This window comes from Rana temporaria, chromosome 5, assembly GCF_905171775.1.
Source record: "Rana temporaria chromosome 5, aRanTem1.1, whole genome shotgun sequence".
In the NCBI taxonomy this organism is placed as follows: domain Eukaryota; kingdom Metazoa; phylum Chordata; class Amphibia; order Anura; family Ranidae; genus Rana; species Rana temporaria.
Window position 1 is genome coordinate 159,578,997 of NC_053493.1, and position 18,040 is coordinate 159,597,036.

At 40.7% G+C, this 18,040-nt stretch overlaps 2 protein-coding genes across 6 annotated transcripts in view; both read left to right on the plus strand.

The window, feature by feature from the left end:
• The window catches only part of COBL (cordon-bleu WH2 repeat protein), a 426,299-nt gene extending 419,746 nt beyond the window's left edge, over positions 1 to 6,553 (plus strand). For 4 of the 5 annotated variants that reach the window (XM_040353303.1, XM_040353300.1, XM_040353304.1 and 1 more), the window contains 2 exons: positions 3,260 to 3,369; positions 5,463 to 6,553. In XM_040353303.1, the coding sequence (XP_040209237.1) occupies positions 3,260 to 3,369; positions 5,463 to 5,788 (436 nt within the window). In that variant the 3' untranslated portion in view covers positions 5,789 to 6,553. Of the gene's footprint in view, positions 1 to 3,259; positions 3,370 to 4,261; positions 4,314 to 5,462 lie in introns of all 5 variants that reach the window. The other variant, XM_040353305.1, reaches the window with a different exon arrangement.
• Positions 6,554 to 7,059: 506 nt separating this feature from the next.
• The window catches only part of LOC120940440 (protein cordon-bleu-like), a 47,577-nt gene continuing 36,596 nt past the window's right edge, over positions 7,060 to 18,040 (plus strand). The window contains 2 exon segments of the mRNA XM_040353307.1: positions 7,060 to 7,394; positions 7,396 to 7,537. Of these exon segments, the coding sequence (XP_040209241.1) occupies positions 7,074 to 7,394; positions 7,396 to 7,537 (463 nt within the window). The 5' untranslated portion in view covers positions 7,060 to 7,073.

Sequence of the window (18,040 nt, forward strand, 5' to 3'; positions counted from 1 at the left end):
CCTGGCTTCAGCCTAGAGATTGCTTGTCTCCCTGACTGCTGCCTAAAGTGTGTGAAGATTTGCTACCCTCTCCAACACCGACTTTATCTGTCAGGATTTAAATGCTTGGAGCGCCCAGGATATACACATTTTTTTGGAGCTATAACGCTAAAAATAGCGCCTGCAAAGCGACTTGAAACAGCCGCTGCTGTCTCTTCAGTGTGAAAGCCCACTGGAGCAGTGCGCTAATAGGACGGTAAAAAAGTCCTGTTAGCAGCATCTTTGGAGTAGTGAAGGAGCGCTCCTCTACCACTCCTGCCCATTGAAATCAATGGGCACCGCGGCTATACCGCCGGCAAATCGCCTCTGCAGGCCTCTGCATTCAATTAGACTTGTAGTGAATTGTTGAAGACATTTTTCAGCTTAACCTCCCTGGCGGTATGATTCTGTCTGGAATTACGTACCAAAAGCGGTACAATTATTTTGCAAGGAAATTTGGCGTTTTATACTGTAGGACTGTAATTTTTAGAAATAACTCACTTAAATCTGACCAAGCAAGAGTCTTGTAGGCATCCCGGGTATGATTTTTTTTTTTAAAACAAAATTATAAATTATAATATAATAAATAATTATAAATAATTATAACAAATAATAATATAATTATAATAAAAATTATTTAATAATGTAATCAACTCAAAATCACTGAAATGTGCTCAGTTGCAGAATTGTCGCTGTCATTATTTTTTTTTTTTTTATGACAAATTTCCCCACAAATCGCTATCGCACATTTCTGCGAGTGATTATAAATTTATTATCGCTGTTTTCTAGCTGATCTAAAACCATTTTTGACATAAAGGGACACTTTTGGACAATCTACAGTTTTTAGGCAGAAATGACATTTTTTATTTTTATAAAAGTACATGTAGGGCACTGGGCAGACCACTAGGGACAAGGGGGGGTGTGTATTTTTTACATACAGTACTGTAATCTATAAGATTACAGTATACTGTATGTAAAGTGTTTGTTTACTTTTTTGAATTTGGCACCGATCTCCGCTCCCGTGCGTCGTAACGTCGCAGGGACGGAGATCGGCGGCACACGGGGAGACTGTGAATCGAGCGAGGAGGTCCCGCTCGCTCACACAGCGTGGTGGCATCGCTGGATCCAGGGACAAGGTGAGTAACTTGCCTGTGGATCCAGCAAAAGGTAAGCCGCGCCGCTGCACGTCCACCCGAGCGTGACTCGGGGATACCGATCCTAACATTGAAAACCAACCCCGAGTCACGCTCGGGTTTACCGCCAGGGAGGTTAAGCCTAGTGCACATGGGCCGAATGTCAGGCGGCATTGGCCAGTTCAATAAAAACCAACCAACATTCGGCCCGTGTGTACTGCAACGGTCAAACAGAAGCTGGCTGACTGAAAAAGCTAATGGTTGAGTGTGCTGATGGGAATGTTCTGGTGGGGGGGCTGCCCCCCCTGTCAGAACACAATAGCACAGCAGGAGACATTTCTGTACTGACATTGCATTGTTAGTACAGTGGCTCCCCTCTGAGTTGCCAGTTTTTCGTTCAGTCTGCTGGGTTGAACGGAAAAAAAAAATAGTAGTGTGTACTAGGCTTTATTCAAGCCACTTCTTCAGTTCTAATGTGTGTCAGGAACATACCCAAGCATTTATAGCTAGTATAGCTAGGTAGTTTGATCACCTTAATCCAATCACCATGAAATGTGTCATGGCAGATGTTGATTGTCCTATCCTTTTCTTGGGCAATCAAAAGCTTCTTTGACACCTTCTATAGTGTGGTTATAAATGCTGGGGTATGTTCCTGACACCAAAGAGAACTAAAGAAGCTATAAAATGTCTTCAACATTACAGGACAAGTCTAGCTTAATGTGATTAAATATCATTAGTTATCTTATATTTTCAAACTATTGACTTTTTGTTCTTTTTGATTATAACAGTATTACCTTCATGTATAAGTGAATCCTGCTAGGCAAATGTTTTAATCACATTTATATTACATACATTATTAAATAAAATAAATATATTTCTGCAGTCAGTTATGACACAAATAAACTAGCCAGCCTGTGTAACCACCATGAGACTTTTACAATGTAGCTGTTACTTCCTTGACAAACCACTTTACTCAAGTTTTCTAGTTTGTATTATGCAGGAAAATTGTAGATGTTGGCAACAATACAATTAACTACAGTTTTAAACTTTCTACTAGAAGAAATGCGCAGAATGTTAGGAATTCATTATCGGAGAGAGATGTTTCCTTATTCCTCCTTATGTGCCTGACACATGAGAAAATGTTTATGTACTGTCTGATGTGAAGTCAGTTATTATAATGTATGTTCTTTCTATTTAAAGCTCCCTAAAGATTTCAGAAATATTCTCTTAGGCCTCATACACACGGACCGAGAAACTCGTCGTAAAAGAAACATCGTTTTCCTCGACGAGTTCCTTGTCAGGCTTGTCGAGAATCTTGTCAAGCTTTCTTTGCGTACACACTGTCAAGACAAAATCTCGTTGTTCTTAAACTGGTGACGTACAACGGCCTATAAAGGGGATGTTCGATTCCACTGGCACAACCCTTGGGGCTGCTTTTGCTAATCTCATGTTACTGCGTGTTAAGTAAAAGTTTGGTAAGAGACGATTTGCGCTTTTCAGTCTGTTACAGCGTGACGAATGTGCTATCTCCATTACAAACGCTACTTTTACCGAAGGTGTGCTCCCGTCTCATACTTTATTCTGAGCATGCGCGGGTGTTTCTAAGCATACACACAAACGTGTTTATCCTTGTAAACTTGCCCGTCGAGAACAGGATGAGGAAATTGAGACTCCCGACGAGAAAAAAGAGAACTTCTTCTCTTTTTTTCTCCTCGTCTCGACTAAAAACATACACACGACCGTTTTCCTCGGCAAAAAAGCTCTGCCACCAAGTTTCTTGATGGATTTTGTCGAGGAAACGGTCGTGTGTACGAGGCCTCAGTGTTTTAGCCTCCTTGGATTTGACCTTTTTGTGGAGTAAAACAGTGAAGTATTTAGTAAGTAATGAACACTTTTAGGTCCACCCAAAACATATGACTAAGCTATAGTAGGTTCCTATAGCTCAGAGGGTCCAAGATTATGTGAACGTCTGCTCAAGGTTTCAAGATACAAAAGTATATTCTGCAATGGCTTAATAAGTAAATTAATACAACATGTTACATGAAGCAGATAAGAGTGATACATGCATAGGAAAAAATGTACTAATGTACTTTTTTCTTTTTTTCAAGTTCAACTCGGGCAGAAGATGAAGTGATATCAGTCCGAAATGGTGATGAGGATATTTTCATCACTACACAGTTCCAAGATACACTGGCAGAACTGGATGAAGATTCAGAAGGTAATATTTGTTATATATCGTAATGGTTTGTTTTTTATGTGTTTAAATATGAAAACACTGCAGAGAAAGATAATGTAGGAACTACTTCTTAATTTGACACATTTTTGACACATATTGCTTTACTCATTTACAAACATCTGATCTAATAAATGAGTTTGCATTTTGTATATTGTACACATTTTCTACTGGTGTTGTTAGCATGAAAGAAATAAAAGTGCAGAGTGAAATGAGGTGGACACCATACATGATGTAGTGATAATATGCTAACACATCATTTGAGTGTAAGGATAACACAGGCTTACATGCCTTTTAGATATATGCATTTATTCAATGATTCAGTATTGTAATCCCATTTGTTATGTAGGTAAGATGACATAGACAATGATTCATTCCATGTAAAATATTGAAACGCCATCAACTCATTTCTTGGTGATAAGATAATATATATATTATGAAATGCAACTTCAGTGGTGTTTTAATAATGTTGCCTATATATATTTATATATATATATATATATATATATATATATATATATAAATATATAATATATGAGTGTTTTATTGATATATAACTATATATTTATATATATATTCATCCTTTATCCATGGGAGTTCCTCTGTTTATTTCAAATCTTTTGGGCTACCAATTGCATACTGCAATTTCCACTAGCATTAATCATAATAATGAAAATTATGAAAAACATTTTTTGGAAGTGGGCAAACTTACAAAATCTGCATGGGATCAAATAATGATTTTCCTACTGTATCTACACCAACAAATCATTGACTATAGTACAATATGTCAGCAATAATGACTATAGTTGCTCATAATGAATTACTTACAAACCGTGTTTATCATCCAAAACAAGAAAAAAAAATGTTGTACTTATAGGTGAAAAGCCACAAGGAAAGGACGTGGAGAGGACAACTGCATCAAACCACAGGTGGTAACTCCTAACAGTCTCAGCTATTTAAACCACTTAAGCCCCGGACCAATATGCTGCTAAATGCCCAAAGGCGTTTTTACAATTCGGCACTGCGTCGCTTTAACAGACAATTGCGCGCTTCGTGCGACGTGGCTCCCAAACAAAATTGACTTCCTTTTTTTCCCACAAATAGAGCTTTCTTTTGGTGGTATTTGATCACCTCTGCGGTTTTTATTTTTTGTGCTATAAACAAAAATAGAGCGACAATTTTGAAAAAAATTCAATATTTTTACTTTTTGCTGTAATAAATATCCCCCAAAAACATATATAAAAAATGTTTTTCCTCAGTTTAGGCCGATACGTATTCTTCTACCTATTTTTGGTAAAAAAATCGCAATAGGCGTTTATCAATTGGTTTGCGCAAATTTTATAGCGTTTACAAAATAAGGGATATTTTTATTGCATTTTCATTAATTATTTTTTTTTTACTACTAATGGCGGCGATCAGCAATTTGTTTCGTGACTGCGACATTATGGCGGACACTTCGGACAATTTTGACACATTTTTGGGACCATTGTCATTTTCACAGCAAAAAATGCATTTAAATTGCATTCTTTATTGTGAAAATGACAGTTGCAGTTTGGGAGTTAACCACAGGGGGCGCTGAACGTGTTAGGCTTCACCTAGTGTGTGTTTACAACAGTAGGGGGGTTGTGGCTGTAGGTCTGACGTCATCGATTGTGTCTCCCTTATAAAGGGGGATGACACGATCGATGCGCCGCCACAGTGAAGCACGGGGAAGCCGTGTTTACACACGGCTCTCCCCGTTCTTCAGCTTCGGGGAGCGATCGCGACGGAGCGGCTATAAACGAATAGCCGCGCCGTCGTCCCCGAGGGAATCCGCCCGCCACACGCACTGGGGGGGTCCCGATCGGACCCCCCCACCCGCTAGAAGGCAAGGACGTATATATACGTCCTTCTGCCTGTCCGTGCCATTGTGCGGACGTAAATAGTCGTGCGGCGGGTGTTAAGGGGTTAAGAGAAAATGTATACATTTTTTTAAACATCTGTGTCATCATTTCTCATGTGGTTAATAATGTTTTTTAAATACGTACTTAATCATGTCAGTGAGATGTAGATACATTTAAATTTATATTCTTTTACAGATGTTGATAATGGGGACCACATCCAAAGCATCATATCAGTGCTCGTTCAAGTCCAGTGGGAGAAGAATCCAGACAGGTTCATGAGTACAAGGAAAATGGTGCTGCTGTTGCCTGTCACCATTATAGATGAGATTCCTGAAGTTACCACAAACAGTTTGAAGTATAGTGTACATACCATTCCACCTGCAAATGACTTCAATACAATGAAAAAATCTTCTGCTGTAGGCAACACCATAAATGACAATTTAATTTCCCATGGGGAAAGTATTGCAAAAAAAACTTACACACCACACAGCAATGTTAAGTCACCAAACTCTCCAAAGTGAAGCCCTGTGGCAACAGTTTTAAACAGGCTGGCAGATATCTCAAAACAACGTTCATTCAAAAGTGAGTTTAGTTCCAAGACAACTGAGCGACCCAAGAATGCCATTGAAAATCCATCATCTAATCCACCTAAGTCAGCTTTCCCCATAAAAACAGAAAATGAATCAATGCAAGTTAAGAATAAAGCTAACTGGTGCCTGACAGCAGACAAAAACTAGGAATTAAAGAAAACCAGGCTCCACAAAGCAATACTAATAAGGCAGCAGAAACCTCCAAACCAAGTTTGTGGGCGGCATCAGACATATGAACCAAAGTTGGCATGAGACATTTACAGTGGTCCCTCAAAACCCACTGTTAAAAAATATGACAGAGGTGTTTCCCTTACTCCAAGTGCCATCAAGATAGATGATCAAGGGAATCTAATAAGTCTACAGTCATCTTTTGAAAAAAAGTGATAGTTTTGCTAATGACACAGAAAGTCCCTTTGTAGAAAAACCTCTGGCTGCAAGAGCTAAAGAGTTTTGGAGATTCAAGTTCAATGGATACACAGGGAGGGGAATCAAAAGAGCAGCCTGTAAAAAGATTGGACTTTCAAGAATTATAAGTCAAATGAAATTGTGGAGAATAATGCAATTTTTACTTCATCAAAAGGATTAACACAGTCGATACCTGTTAGTAAATTAAATGATAGGGATAACACATTGCACAGGAACAAACCAACACCAACTGTTCCCAGGAAAATGTGATATTATTGAAAACACGATCAAGGAAAACAGATTGTGCCACTTGTAAGATCTACATTAATGACAAACAACAAGGCAAGCAAATGAGACTATTAGACAGAACACATTTAGAGAAAATTGGATCAAGGCCCTGCCATCAGTGACAGGTATCCGGGGACCACAACAGACCAAACCAGATTTGTTATCAAAAACTTCCCAGGAAAAAAGGTGATTATTATTGAAAAATCTAATCAAGAAAAGACAGAACTGCCATTTTCAAAACCTTCCAAGAGGACATCGAGCCAATAATGTGGCTTCTGCTATAGTCAAAAAAACACTAGAAGCTTCAGAAGTCAAACGTGATTCTTCAAATTCCAATAACAGAAGCACTGCTTTTGTGCATCCTCCATAAAAGATAATACAAATGTTACCCTAGAGGAGCCAAAAAAGAAATTAAATCTGCAACTAAACAAAACACAAGTACAGAATTGAAATATACATCATGGCAACAAGGATGGTCAGTTGACAAATAAAATAAAATCAACCTAACAAAAGCAGCAATCCAATGAGCAAAACACCCACTGAGGCTAAAAAAAGTGATTTTATATCTAGAACACAACAATTTAATGGCCCTGCAAAGGAAAATATAACTGTGTTGGAAAAAACTGAAAAAAACTCTGCAGCTGAATCATCTCGCATTCGCCCTACATCTAATGTGCCATCGAATGCCTTTTTAAGAGCTGTCCGAGAAAAGTCTATGAAAATAGAACAAGAAAATGCATTTGGACCCACAAAAGCACCAGCAGCCACTGTAACAATAACTGAGAAAAAAGATAAAAGTGAAGAAAACACCATACCTTCTACAGTAATAGATGAGCCAGACAGTTTCTGCCAGCAATAGTGTTTTCGGACCTAAAACAAAGTTTCGACCTGTGCTACAAAAACCTGCACAATCAGACAACTCTTTACATACTGCTTTAATGGGAGCAATTCAGTCTGGCGAAGGAAAAGAAAAGCTGAGAAAAATACAGTAAAATGTCATAGAATATAATATGCTGCTTATAATCTAAGAGACTTTTTCTAGAAAACCCTCATGGATGGCATTCATACAGCAGAGTATATCATGTTTTATCATGGTATAATATGTAACACATGTATGGTGGTTCTAATGAAGGGAGAGGTGATTTGCCAAGCACATTTAATTATTTGCACTAGTGGTGGTCAAACAAATCTTCCTGCCACTAATATTGGTTGGTCTGTGGCCACCAACAGTGAAATAATGCATTTAAAGTGACCGTGTCACTACAATTGAATGTGTAAAAAATAAAAATGTCTGATGCAGATAAGAGATTTAATATTCACTTTTCTGCTGTCACTGACTCTGCTGTACACGTAGTAAAGAGAAACTACCAGCCAAAGAATCTATTGTTTATTAAATGTCTCTTTTAATAAGAAAAATGTTATGCATTGAGCCATCTAACTGAATATCTATTTTGTGAATTGGGCTGAAACTGTATTTACTAACACACACACACACACTTTGAGCTTACCTATATTGATCTCCTATATACAAAATTGATATCCAGATTTTACTTACACTCCTTTTCTACCGATATTCAGTCTAGCATAGTATAGAATATATATTTAAATTCAATGGCAGGACTTTAAATTGTCTAAATACATGTTTGGTAGTAAAAAACAAATACTATTTTATTTATCTACAAAATTAAAAAACATAGGCCCAGATTCACGTAGATCGGTGCATCTTTATGCCGGCGTAGCGCATCTTCATATGCATTACGCCCGACGTAACTTAGAGAGGCAAAGGTCCGTATTCTCAAAGCAAATGCGTCCAATTTTGCGCCGGCATAACGTAAAATCGTTGGCGTAAGCCGGCGTATTCAAAGTAGAAGGAAGTGGGCGTGATCCATTTAAATGAACCATGGACCCCATGCAAATGAAGGCCGAACTAACGCCGCATGCGCCGTGACCGTGATCGATGTCCCGCGCCCCTCTGCGCATGCTCACAACTACGCCCGGCGTAAATCTGAGATACGCCGGCCCAGGGCATAAATACGCCCAGACATGCGCCCGTCGAGTGCAAAAGTACACACCGTCTGTTTGTTAGTGGTGTAAGTACTTTTGCTCTCTTCCTGTTGACCATGTCTGCTCGGCGTAGTGGGAGTAGGAAGAAGAACTTCTCCCCAGAGGAGAGGGCCATCATAATATCGGCCATGGAGAGATATGATGCTCGCCTCCATGGGGCACAGAGTAAGGACACCAGCAAAGGGGAAGAGGGATGAGATCCTGATGTGGATAACCACCCAGGTCAATGCCCTAGGGAATGAGGTGAGGAGGCCCCAGGACATTGCCAAGAAAATGAATGACCTGCGCAGGAAGGTCAAGGAGAAGCTGGGCAATATGAGTAGGTATGCCAGGGCACTGGTGGTGGACCAGCCTCTACTATTCAGCTGACTTCTGAGGAGCAGGTGGTTGCAGGTGGTTGCCCGAGTGGAGGGAGTTGAGGGCTATGACTCAGTTGAGCCGGCCTTGAGGACAGGTAAGTGTGTTTTTTCTCCTATCTGGTGTGTAGCATGTGAGGGGGTGGAAGGAAACATGTGATAAGTGTGTGGGTCCACCTCATTGTGAATGTTTTGTGTCATCCGCAGATGTCCAGGAGGGAGCTGGGCCATCTGGTGCCTCTGCCCGTCCCACACCTTCATCCCCTGATCATCATGTCCCTGACCTCCTGGGAAGTAAAGAGGCATTGGTGGAGGGGAGTGTGCCCAGACCTCCACTGAAGAGGTGATTGAGGAGGATGCGGAACATCTGGGTGAGGAGGTGTCCCTGTATCTGGAAGAGTCCTCCCTCTCGGCTGATCTGTGCCGGACGTCAAGCCTCGTCTCATCCAGCCCCTCAGGATCCATCCCCAACCCACCCACTCCCCTCAAGTGCCTCCCCGTATGCCAGGCCTCAAACCTCTCCTGGCCCCAGGAAGGCAACCAGGAAGACCAGGGGGGTTCCTGACTTCCTGCCTGAAAATCTAACCAGGGCCCAGGACTCTCAGACCTGCCATATGGGTGAGATGGCCGTGGAGATCAGGCGAGTGGCAGACAGCCTGGCCTCCACGGGACACATCAATGACGCCCTGCAAGATGTGTCTGGCAACACTGCAGCTGTGATCACCTGCCTAAGGGAGCTGCAGGCCACAACGGCTACCCTCATGGCAGAGGTGAGGTCCCTGACTGAGACCGTCCAGGGCAACACAGCTGCCATTGAGGCGGAGGGGAGACAGTCGTGGCTGGTGCAGTCAGAGACTAACACCATCCTCACCCGCATTGCCGTGGCTTTAGAGGGCAGGCCTCCAGCCAGGGAGAGACCGGTGGATGCTCCTCCACCCGATGCCCCCCCCCCCACCTGAGCCTTCTACCAGGCAATTAAGGAGCCATGACCGTGGCCGTGGCAGCAGGCTTGGCCCACGACAGGGCAACTGATTTTTTGGGTTTGCCTTTTTTTGTGCTCTGGTGAAGAGCATTTTTATTTATTTTGTGCTCTGGTGAAGAGCGTTTTTATTTATTTTGTGCTCTGGTGAAGAGCGTTTTTATTTATTTTGTGCTCTGGTGAAGAGCGTTTTTGTTTTGTTTCAATTACTGTACACGGTGAGGCGTGCATATTATAGTGTGACTGGTGTGTGAATGGGGGGGTGACACTCCTGCCAGCAAAGGGGTGTCACCCTCAGTCGTTGGGGAGAAGTTATCCCCACGACCCGCGTGAATGTGGTATGAATGGTCAGCGACATAATTGGAGCCTTGGCGTGGCGTTGCTGCTCCCAAGTCCTGCATGTTGGACTTGGGCTAATCCAATGTGATGTGGATGTGGTGTGTGTGAGCTAGGGACCACAGTGGTGTGCATGCGTACATTGTCCTTGTGCCATGATGAATGTGTGTGTTTAACGTGCAAAGATACGTTCCACGAGACAACTCCTGACTGCTGTTCCCTCAGCAGACGGGGTAGCCTCGGGCAGGGGGGGACTGTGTGGTTCGGGGGTCAGGTCATCATGTATGTCAATTTCCAGGCGTATCTCCCTCATTTGCATATTTGAATAGGAAATCAATGGGAGCGCAAGATGCGCCCAGCGTAAATATGTGCCCACGCTACGCCGGCGTAGAAAAGTTACGTCGGTCGGAAGAAGCCTATTTTCAGGCATATCTGGTTCTGTGGGTACGGCGCATAGATACGCCGGCGTATATATACACTTAAGTCGCGCATCTCCGGATAGGCCGGCGTAACTTCTTTGAGAATCTGGGCCACAGCGTTTTATTAATGATAAAGCTCAGGTTCACCTTTCTGTTCATGCCTATACATCACCATGTTACACTACACAATGTTTCATAATAATGCTATAAAGTACATTTGTGTTACATCAATAACAATAGTGAAAGACTAACTGAGACTAGATAGTAGATAAAAAAAAAACATGCATTGTTCAATAAATATATGCTCAATCATATCTAATGGAAACAGTTATATTATGGTACCTACACAATCAGTATCACATTAGTTGGTTGTGAACCAATATCTGTGGATCCCACTCAGACTGGAACAAAGAAAACTTAAAAGAGAACCCTTAGAACAAGTGTGCCGACCCTACCAGTTTTTACATGTTATAGATAAGTATACTTTATATTGCAAATACAATGTATTATTACATACAGTATAGTCATCAAATGGGCATATTGGTACCTATATTGGCATATTTTGACTGATTTGGGTCCATATTTTATTTTCCGTGTTATACAGTACATGATTGTAGCTGTATATGCTATAGATAGAAGGCGATGGCTGGTTGCTAGGAATGTTTTTAATTTTGTCCTACGCTCACACACACTTACTGTAAACATTTAGTACATAGACCATTATATCACTAAATCAAAGAGCCAGGAGTCAAAATATGTAAGCCTAAACAAGGTCATAGATGGATTGAAATTCAGCCAGTTCAGCAGAGACCAGATGCATTTTAATCTGTCTACAGTTTGAGAAGAGTCACCTAGTGATCAACTCCTCTCGAAAAGAAATGTTGTAACATTTGAGCTCAATCAGTGTTTTCTGAGAGTGGAGGAGTCCTGATAAGAAAAGAAAAACTGCGCCAACTCTATAAGCCAGCTGTGATACATACCGGAAAAAAACAATACATTGATCAATATAAAAAATAGTCCAAATAAATGTCCTAATGTAAATAAGGCAAGAAAATGCAGCAGGGATATTTCAGCTGGAGTCTGACAACACCGCAGTGAAGGGCATGATTAATCAGTGAAACCACCACATAGATAGCCTCTTACCAGATTGATAAGAGGGAATAGCCTTGAGCAAATACACTGCTCTGTAATGACACCGGATACATGGGAATCCTGATCAGATCCTCCAAGGGAGAAAAGCCAGCTGCCCAGGAAATCCTTCAATCCTCCAATCCTGTGGAGGATTGGAGGATTTCCTGGGCAGCTGGCTTTTCTCCCTTGGAGAATCTGATCAGGATTCCCCTGGATCCGGTGTCATTACAGAGCGGTGTATTTGCTCAAGGCTATTCCCTCACAGGATGTGAATGTCAAAACAGGAAAAATGAATTTATACAACAACCAATCAACACAGTTCCTGCCGATGGGAGCTCATCTGCAGGTGTATGCCCATGGCACCACAAATTTGTTGATCAGGCATACAGGGGTGACATGAGCGCACATCCGCTAAACCAATAATGTGTTTGCAGAGTGGACACATCCCCCCGATGAATGTCTGTGCATCACACAGCAAACACCTCTCTCCACCCTCAGGAAGTTTTCCACTACCTAATGGATCTCAACCAGCGTCAGTCTTCCTCAGTCAGCTCTTTAGAGCGGGTTGCGGGAGAACTAACACTGGCAGACACTATGACAATACATATTAAAATACATCTTCATAAAATTTCCATAACAGTTCCTCCTCTTGTCATATGCTCCCATGTGTCCCTCGATGAATCTTGATCTTTTTCTTACACCTGGAAATGAATCAGTCCTTATAGTCCATAAAAAGGAAAACACGGCCTGACATGTATACTCTGTTCTTCAGGAGAGATGACATGGTGAGCTGTAGTAATCGCTGGTCGCTGGTCGGTCTGGGATCCTCTGTGTCTTGTACGTGGGTTGGGCTTCGGGGCATCTCATCTTTTCAAGGAAGATGTGATCATCTGCTTGGGCTCTGGTCTCGCTTCCAATCAGGCAACAGGAGCACCTCATCATGACATATAGAATGCATAGAAACAAAATGACATGAGTATATATGTTCCTACTTCCTTCAACCACGTTCCAATGGAAAATAAAAAAATCCCCAAAGTTTCTCAAACCCTTAAAAGGATTCCAACCTTCACTAGCTATAGCTCTGGCTTCAACAATTTAAATGAACACTCTATCCACAATGGATGAGAATTGTTCAATCGTATCATAAGCTCAAGCCCCCCCCCCCCCACACCTTGTACATGCAGGAAACCATTCCCAGACCTGGCCGGGGTTGGTGAACAATTCTCTTCTAGCTGTCCCTGCCATTCTTACCACCAAAAGATGCTGGGACGAGTTTCATCAGCACACATGAACCTCTTGCATTGGGAGAATTACCTTATAAGCTGCAGATTCATATAAGCACCAAACTAAAGTTGAAACACACTTGTGGGCTACCTAGTTGTCCTGATACCCAAACTATAACCAATTTTACCCTCTAGAAATGTATTGTTAAATTCCATTGACAAGTATCTGTTTGGAGTCTTCACTAGTTTGTCAAAACACCTCATACCAATATTTACATCATAAATAGCATGTGCCGCTGTCATCGCTGGGGACTAAAGCTTGGTGGAGATTCAGAGTAGACCCAGTAATTGGTCCTGTTTGCTTTTTTTAGTTTGTCTGAGAATACACTTTGAACAATAAGTTGGGATGCTTTTCATTGTTACCCTTGCTAAAATGTACTAAACAAAAAAATATAAATAGACAAAGATAGTCCTCAATTCTTTGGTGTGGTTGAGCAGCTTCTTGCAGTGGCTGGCGTAGTCTCGTCCCACAAGCTTCTTTACAATGACCCAGTCACCTGGTTGGAAAGAATGTAAACTGGTTACTGTGTCAGGGTCCAGGAGGAAACCCTGTGGTGGACCTTTTGAAGTTCATGTTACAGTGACTGCACCTACCCCTTCAGCTGAGAATGTAGGTGACAGCTAATGTGGAAAGTACAACTGTGGACTGTGGTCACTGCATAACCTCTGCGTGGCTTACCATCTGGGGTGTAATACCTGAAACCATTGACAAAAAGGTTCTTATGGGAGCGTCCTTCACCAGACTGCTGCTTGCTGATTTAAATTCCATCAAAGAAAGACAGTCTTGGCAAAAACTTGGTTAGAATTAGAAATATTAATATTATTAGTTTTAAAAACTGTCATTCTTACATTTATCCCCCCATTTTCTTCCTCATTACAAACTGAAGGAAGACACGCAGAGAGTGGTGCAGGAAAAAAAAAAGTAACAACGAAATAGCTTATGATACTTTTACCTCCTTAGGTGTGTGTATTTATCCATGTGTACAGCTGTCTACATACACCTGCTTACTATGTTCATACACTTTCAGAAACTCATTGGACCTGAAAAAAATACAAGCACAAATTATTACACTATCCTTCATATTTAACCTGCAAAGAATGGCAAACAATATTGACATTACTGTACATTGGAAATTGTCAATGACATTCTTTAAAACCAATTAAACTAAAATCATCTGTAATCCTTACTTTCCCGTCCCTACAAAAATACAACAGCCGCGACGCGTAGGAGGATCGATGTGGTAAGTTCGAAAATATTCATGTTACTACATACGAACATTCAGATACAAATGTGGGGGAGATAATTCATAGTTTCCAAAACAAAAAAAAACAAAAAAACAACCAGCCGGAATGCTGCCTTCACTCTTTTAGCAATAGAAAAAAAATACAATGGGAAAAATATGAGAGCAGCTTGAAAACCTTGCATGGACCAGCCATACAAAGTTCAAAAACAGGCATGAAAATTTTAACCACAAAAGTGTGTACTACGCATCCATCAACCCTACAGATTTCTGAAGCTACAGCTGAACTACTTCCAAGGTATTTTTATTCTGAGGTCGTACCTTTAGACTTTAAAAGTACCTTCCAAAGGAATCCCCCTTACTGTACCCTCTGACCATATATGTCATTCTTTAAGGGGTCTCATGTCCAGAGCCACAAACCCAGACCTCATGTGCGGTGTAGCTGTCTGACTGGTGTGGAGCCATCCTCCACTGCATGGACGGCACATTGCCCGTTCGATTTGCTTTTTTGGCGAACTCTGCATCCAGAGAACCCTGCGCGTTACTTTCGGAGCGCTTATAGTTTGCGCCTTTATCACTATAACCGGCCCCTGCTTCCTGATTATTGTACACGGCCTGAGCAGGGCTGCTAGCGTAGCTGCCTCAAGTTATGCTATAACATGTTTGTCAGACAAACTACAAAGCACCATGAAATCCTCCACTATTCAAAACAATATTATGGCTTCTTTCTACCTGTAGCTAGATGTTACAACAATAATGTGAATGCCTCCTGTTTACTCTCTATCAAAACTGTATTACAGTATAAAACTTCAAAAAACAACTGGAATTAAATTTAAAAATCAAACTGGTTTCCATTGTCCTTTCAAAACACAAATCCCTTTGCTCACCTTTCAGAAGACCCCAAGCTCCTCCCACCAACTTCCTGTAGATACATAAAATGCTGAAAATAACTTCCTGTTGCATGCTCAGCTTTTAAAAAACCATCAAACTGGTTTATTTACATATCAATGTACAGGAAGATTGAGGGGGTGCCTAGCTTCATCACTATGTCTATCAAGAAAATCTATGGCTTGCATCATATAGGAAATTCCAACATTTAAAAAAAAAAACTTTAGTCCAGGAAAGGGGCAAAATAAAACCCCCACATTGGAAATTGGAGTTGATCCCCTCAGCCCCTGGGCAGTCAGATCACTTAAAACTGAAAGCCTTTCTTTCTTACCGTAAGCTATAATATAAAAGATGCAGCTGAAGCGATAAAAATCCAAAACAATGTGGGAGGGGCATGAATTGCCCTCTGAGAAACTCAAAGAAAACGCCCAAACAATTAAAAATCAAATCAAAGTTAGTCACTATCTATTGAAATTCAATACAAAGAAAAGCCATTCTTTTACTGAAAAGTTGATAAAAGTACAAACACAGCTAACCTACAATAGTTTACAATTCACTTAAAGGAAAACAGAAATGGTGCCTAGAAACAAGGCTGTACCATTTGTAATAACAAAAGTGGTGTCTTCAAAATCTAACCAGAAAAGAACAATTTAAACTAGTGAGTTTAACATTAAACAAAACAATTTCTCAGTTCCCGGTGTCTCACCCCTAAAATTGGAGCAATTTCCACTCTGTGATGATTACAGACTAACTGTATAAAACAAAAATCCTTCAAAATGTGGTTCTTCTCCCGGGATAAAAACGCTTACAAGACCAAACTGTGCCTCTAAATCACCTTTTTAAAACAGGACGACCATACTACTAACCTCACACTAACGTTAAAATCTTCCCCAAAGGCTGAGAAATTCCACCAGCAACAACACACAGCAGACACAAAAATGGAAGTTGCAACAAAAGAATGTCAAAACCACGATAAATGGGTGGCGAAAGCCATTCCACGACCACATGGTAGATGAATCTGGACTACAGCAAGATGGCCGACAAAAGCCACAGCACAGGTCACATGGTTAACAATCAACAAAATAAATTGGCAGAACGCATGCCAGGCCACGACAAAATGGCACCATTAACGCATGCAAAGCAGTTGTTGTTCCTGCCAAGACCAGCACAAACTTCAATTTCTCCCCACAAAAACCGACAAACAATTGAGACATCAAAATTAACACTTAACGCGTAGAACAAACACTTTAGGTTCTTGTTATAAAGATTTTCTTTAATCTAATATCTAATATTCATATAATAAATATTAACAAATGAATGAATGGATTTTGTGGGTCTTTGAGAATAATTGACTTGCTTAAATATATATCATTATATATTCTAAATATGGAAAAAGTGAAATATATAAATAAATTGTTATATATTTATGTAAAGATTTGTTTGACGCTTCATATGGTATTCTATGGTAGGTTCAAACATGGGTTGCCATTAGTCTCAATGGTTTTCTTCTACCATCCTCCCATCACAGAGATAAGGTATACATCCTTTTCAAAGACACTAGTTTTAGTATGTTAACTAAGAATATAGGGCTGATCCACAAAAGGGATACGCAGGCGTATCTGCTGATACGCCGTCGTATCCCTGTTTCTATCTATGCGGCTGATTCATAGAATCAGTTACGCATAGATATTCCTAAGATCCGGCAGGTGTAATAGTTTTACACTGTCGGATCTTAGGATGCAGTACCCGCGGCCGCTGCTGGGGCATTTCTTGTCGAAATTCCGCGTCGGGTATGCAAATTAGCACTTACGGAGATCCACGAAGGGTTTTTCCCTTCGTTAAGTCTCCGTAAGTGTTAGTTTGCGTCGCAAAATTAGGGCTGCTTTTACAAAGTGTAAACTTAGTACACCATGTAAAAGTATACCTTTCTTTCCCTCGTCGCTGTCAAATTTTTTTTTTTTTTTTTTTTCCCGCCGCATCTCTTTTTTACACGTCGCGATTCACATCACTCGGCGCAATGTAACGTAACGCAAAGCACGTCGGGAAAATCGCGTCGGGAGCATGCGCAGTACGTCCGGCGCGGGAGCGCGCCTAATTTAAATGGGATTCGCCCCCATTAGATTGGGCCCGCCTTGCGCCGGACAGATTTAAGTTACACCGCTGCAAATTTCTAGGTAAGTGCTTTGTGGATCGGGCACTTAGTTAGAAATTATTGCGGCGGTGTAACTTAAATCGGAACATTAAGTTGCTCCCGCTGGCTGTGGATCTGCCCATAGTTCTTTCTTTAGACTACAGTATTTCTATGTATATGTATTAGTATGGTATATATGTATGTTTATATATATATATATATAATTATATATATATATATATATATATATATATATATATATATATATATTAGTATTTGATTTAGATGGTAAAAGAAATTTGTATTATATAAGTTAAATGCAGCTACTCACATTTTTCACAAATTTCCCGTAATTGGCAAGAACCGGAGAGCCCATCATTGAGAGAGTGGTGTAATAAAGTAGATGAAATCTATCATTTGGAATATCTAAGATTTAGGGATGGAGAGAATTGGGAAAGAGTTTGAAGAGAAGTGGAAGGACTGGAAAGGGTATAAGCTACGATGGGATATGCAGAAGTGATGGGCACCTAATGCTATACAATTTAATGGTATGAGGTAACGTTGCGGAGGGATAGAGAAGTTGGAAAGCCGGTGTTAGAGAAATAAAATAAAATAAATAAGAAACAATAAGGAAATAAAAAAAAGAGAGAAAAATTAAATAT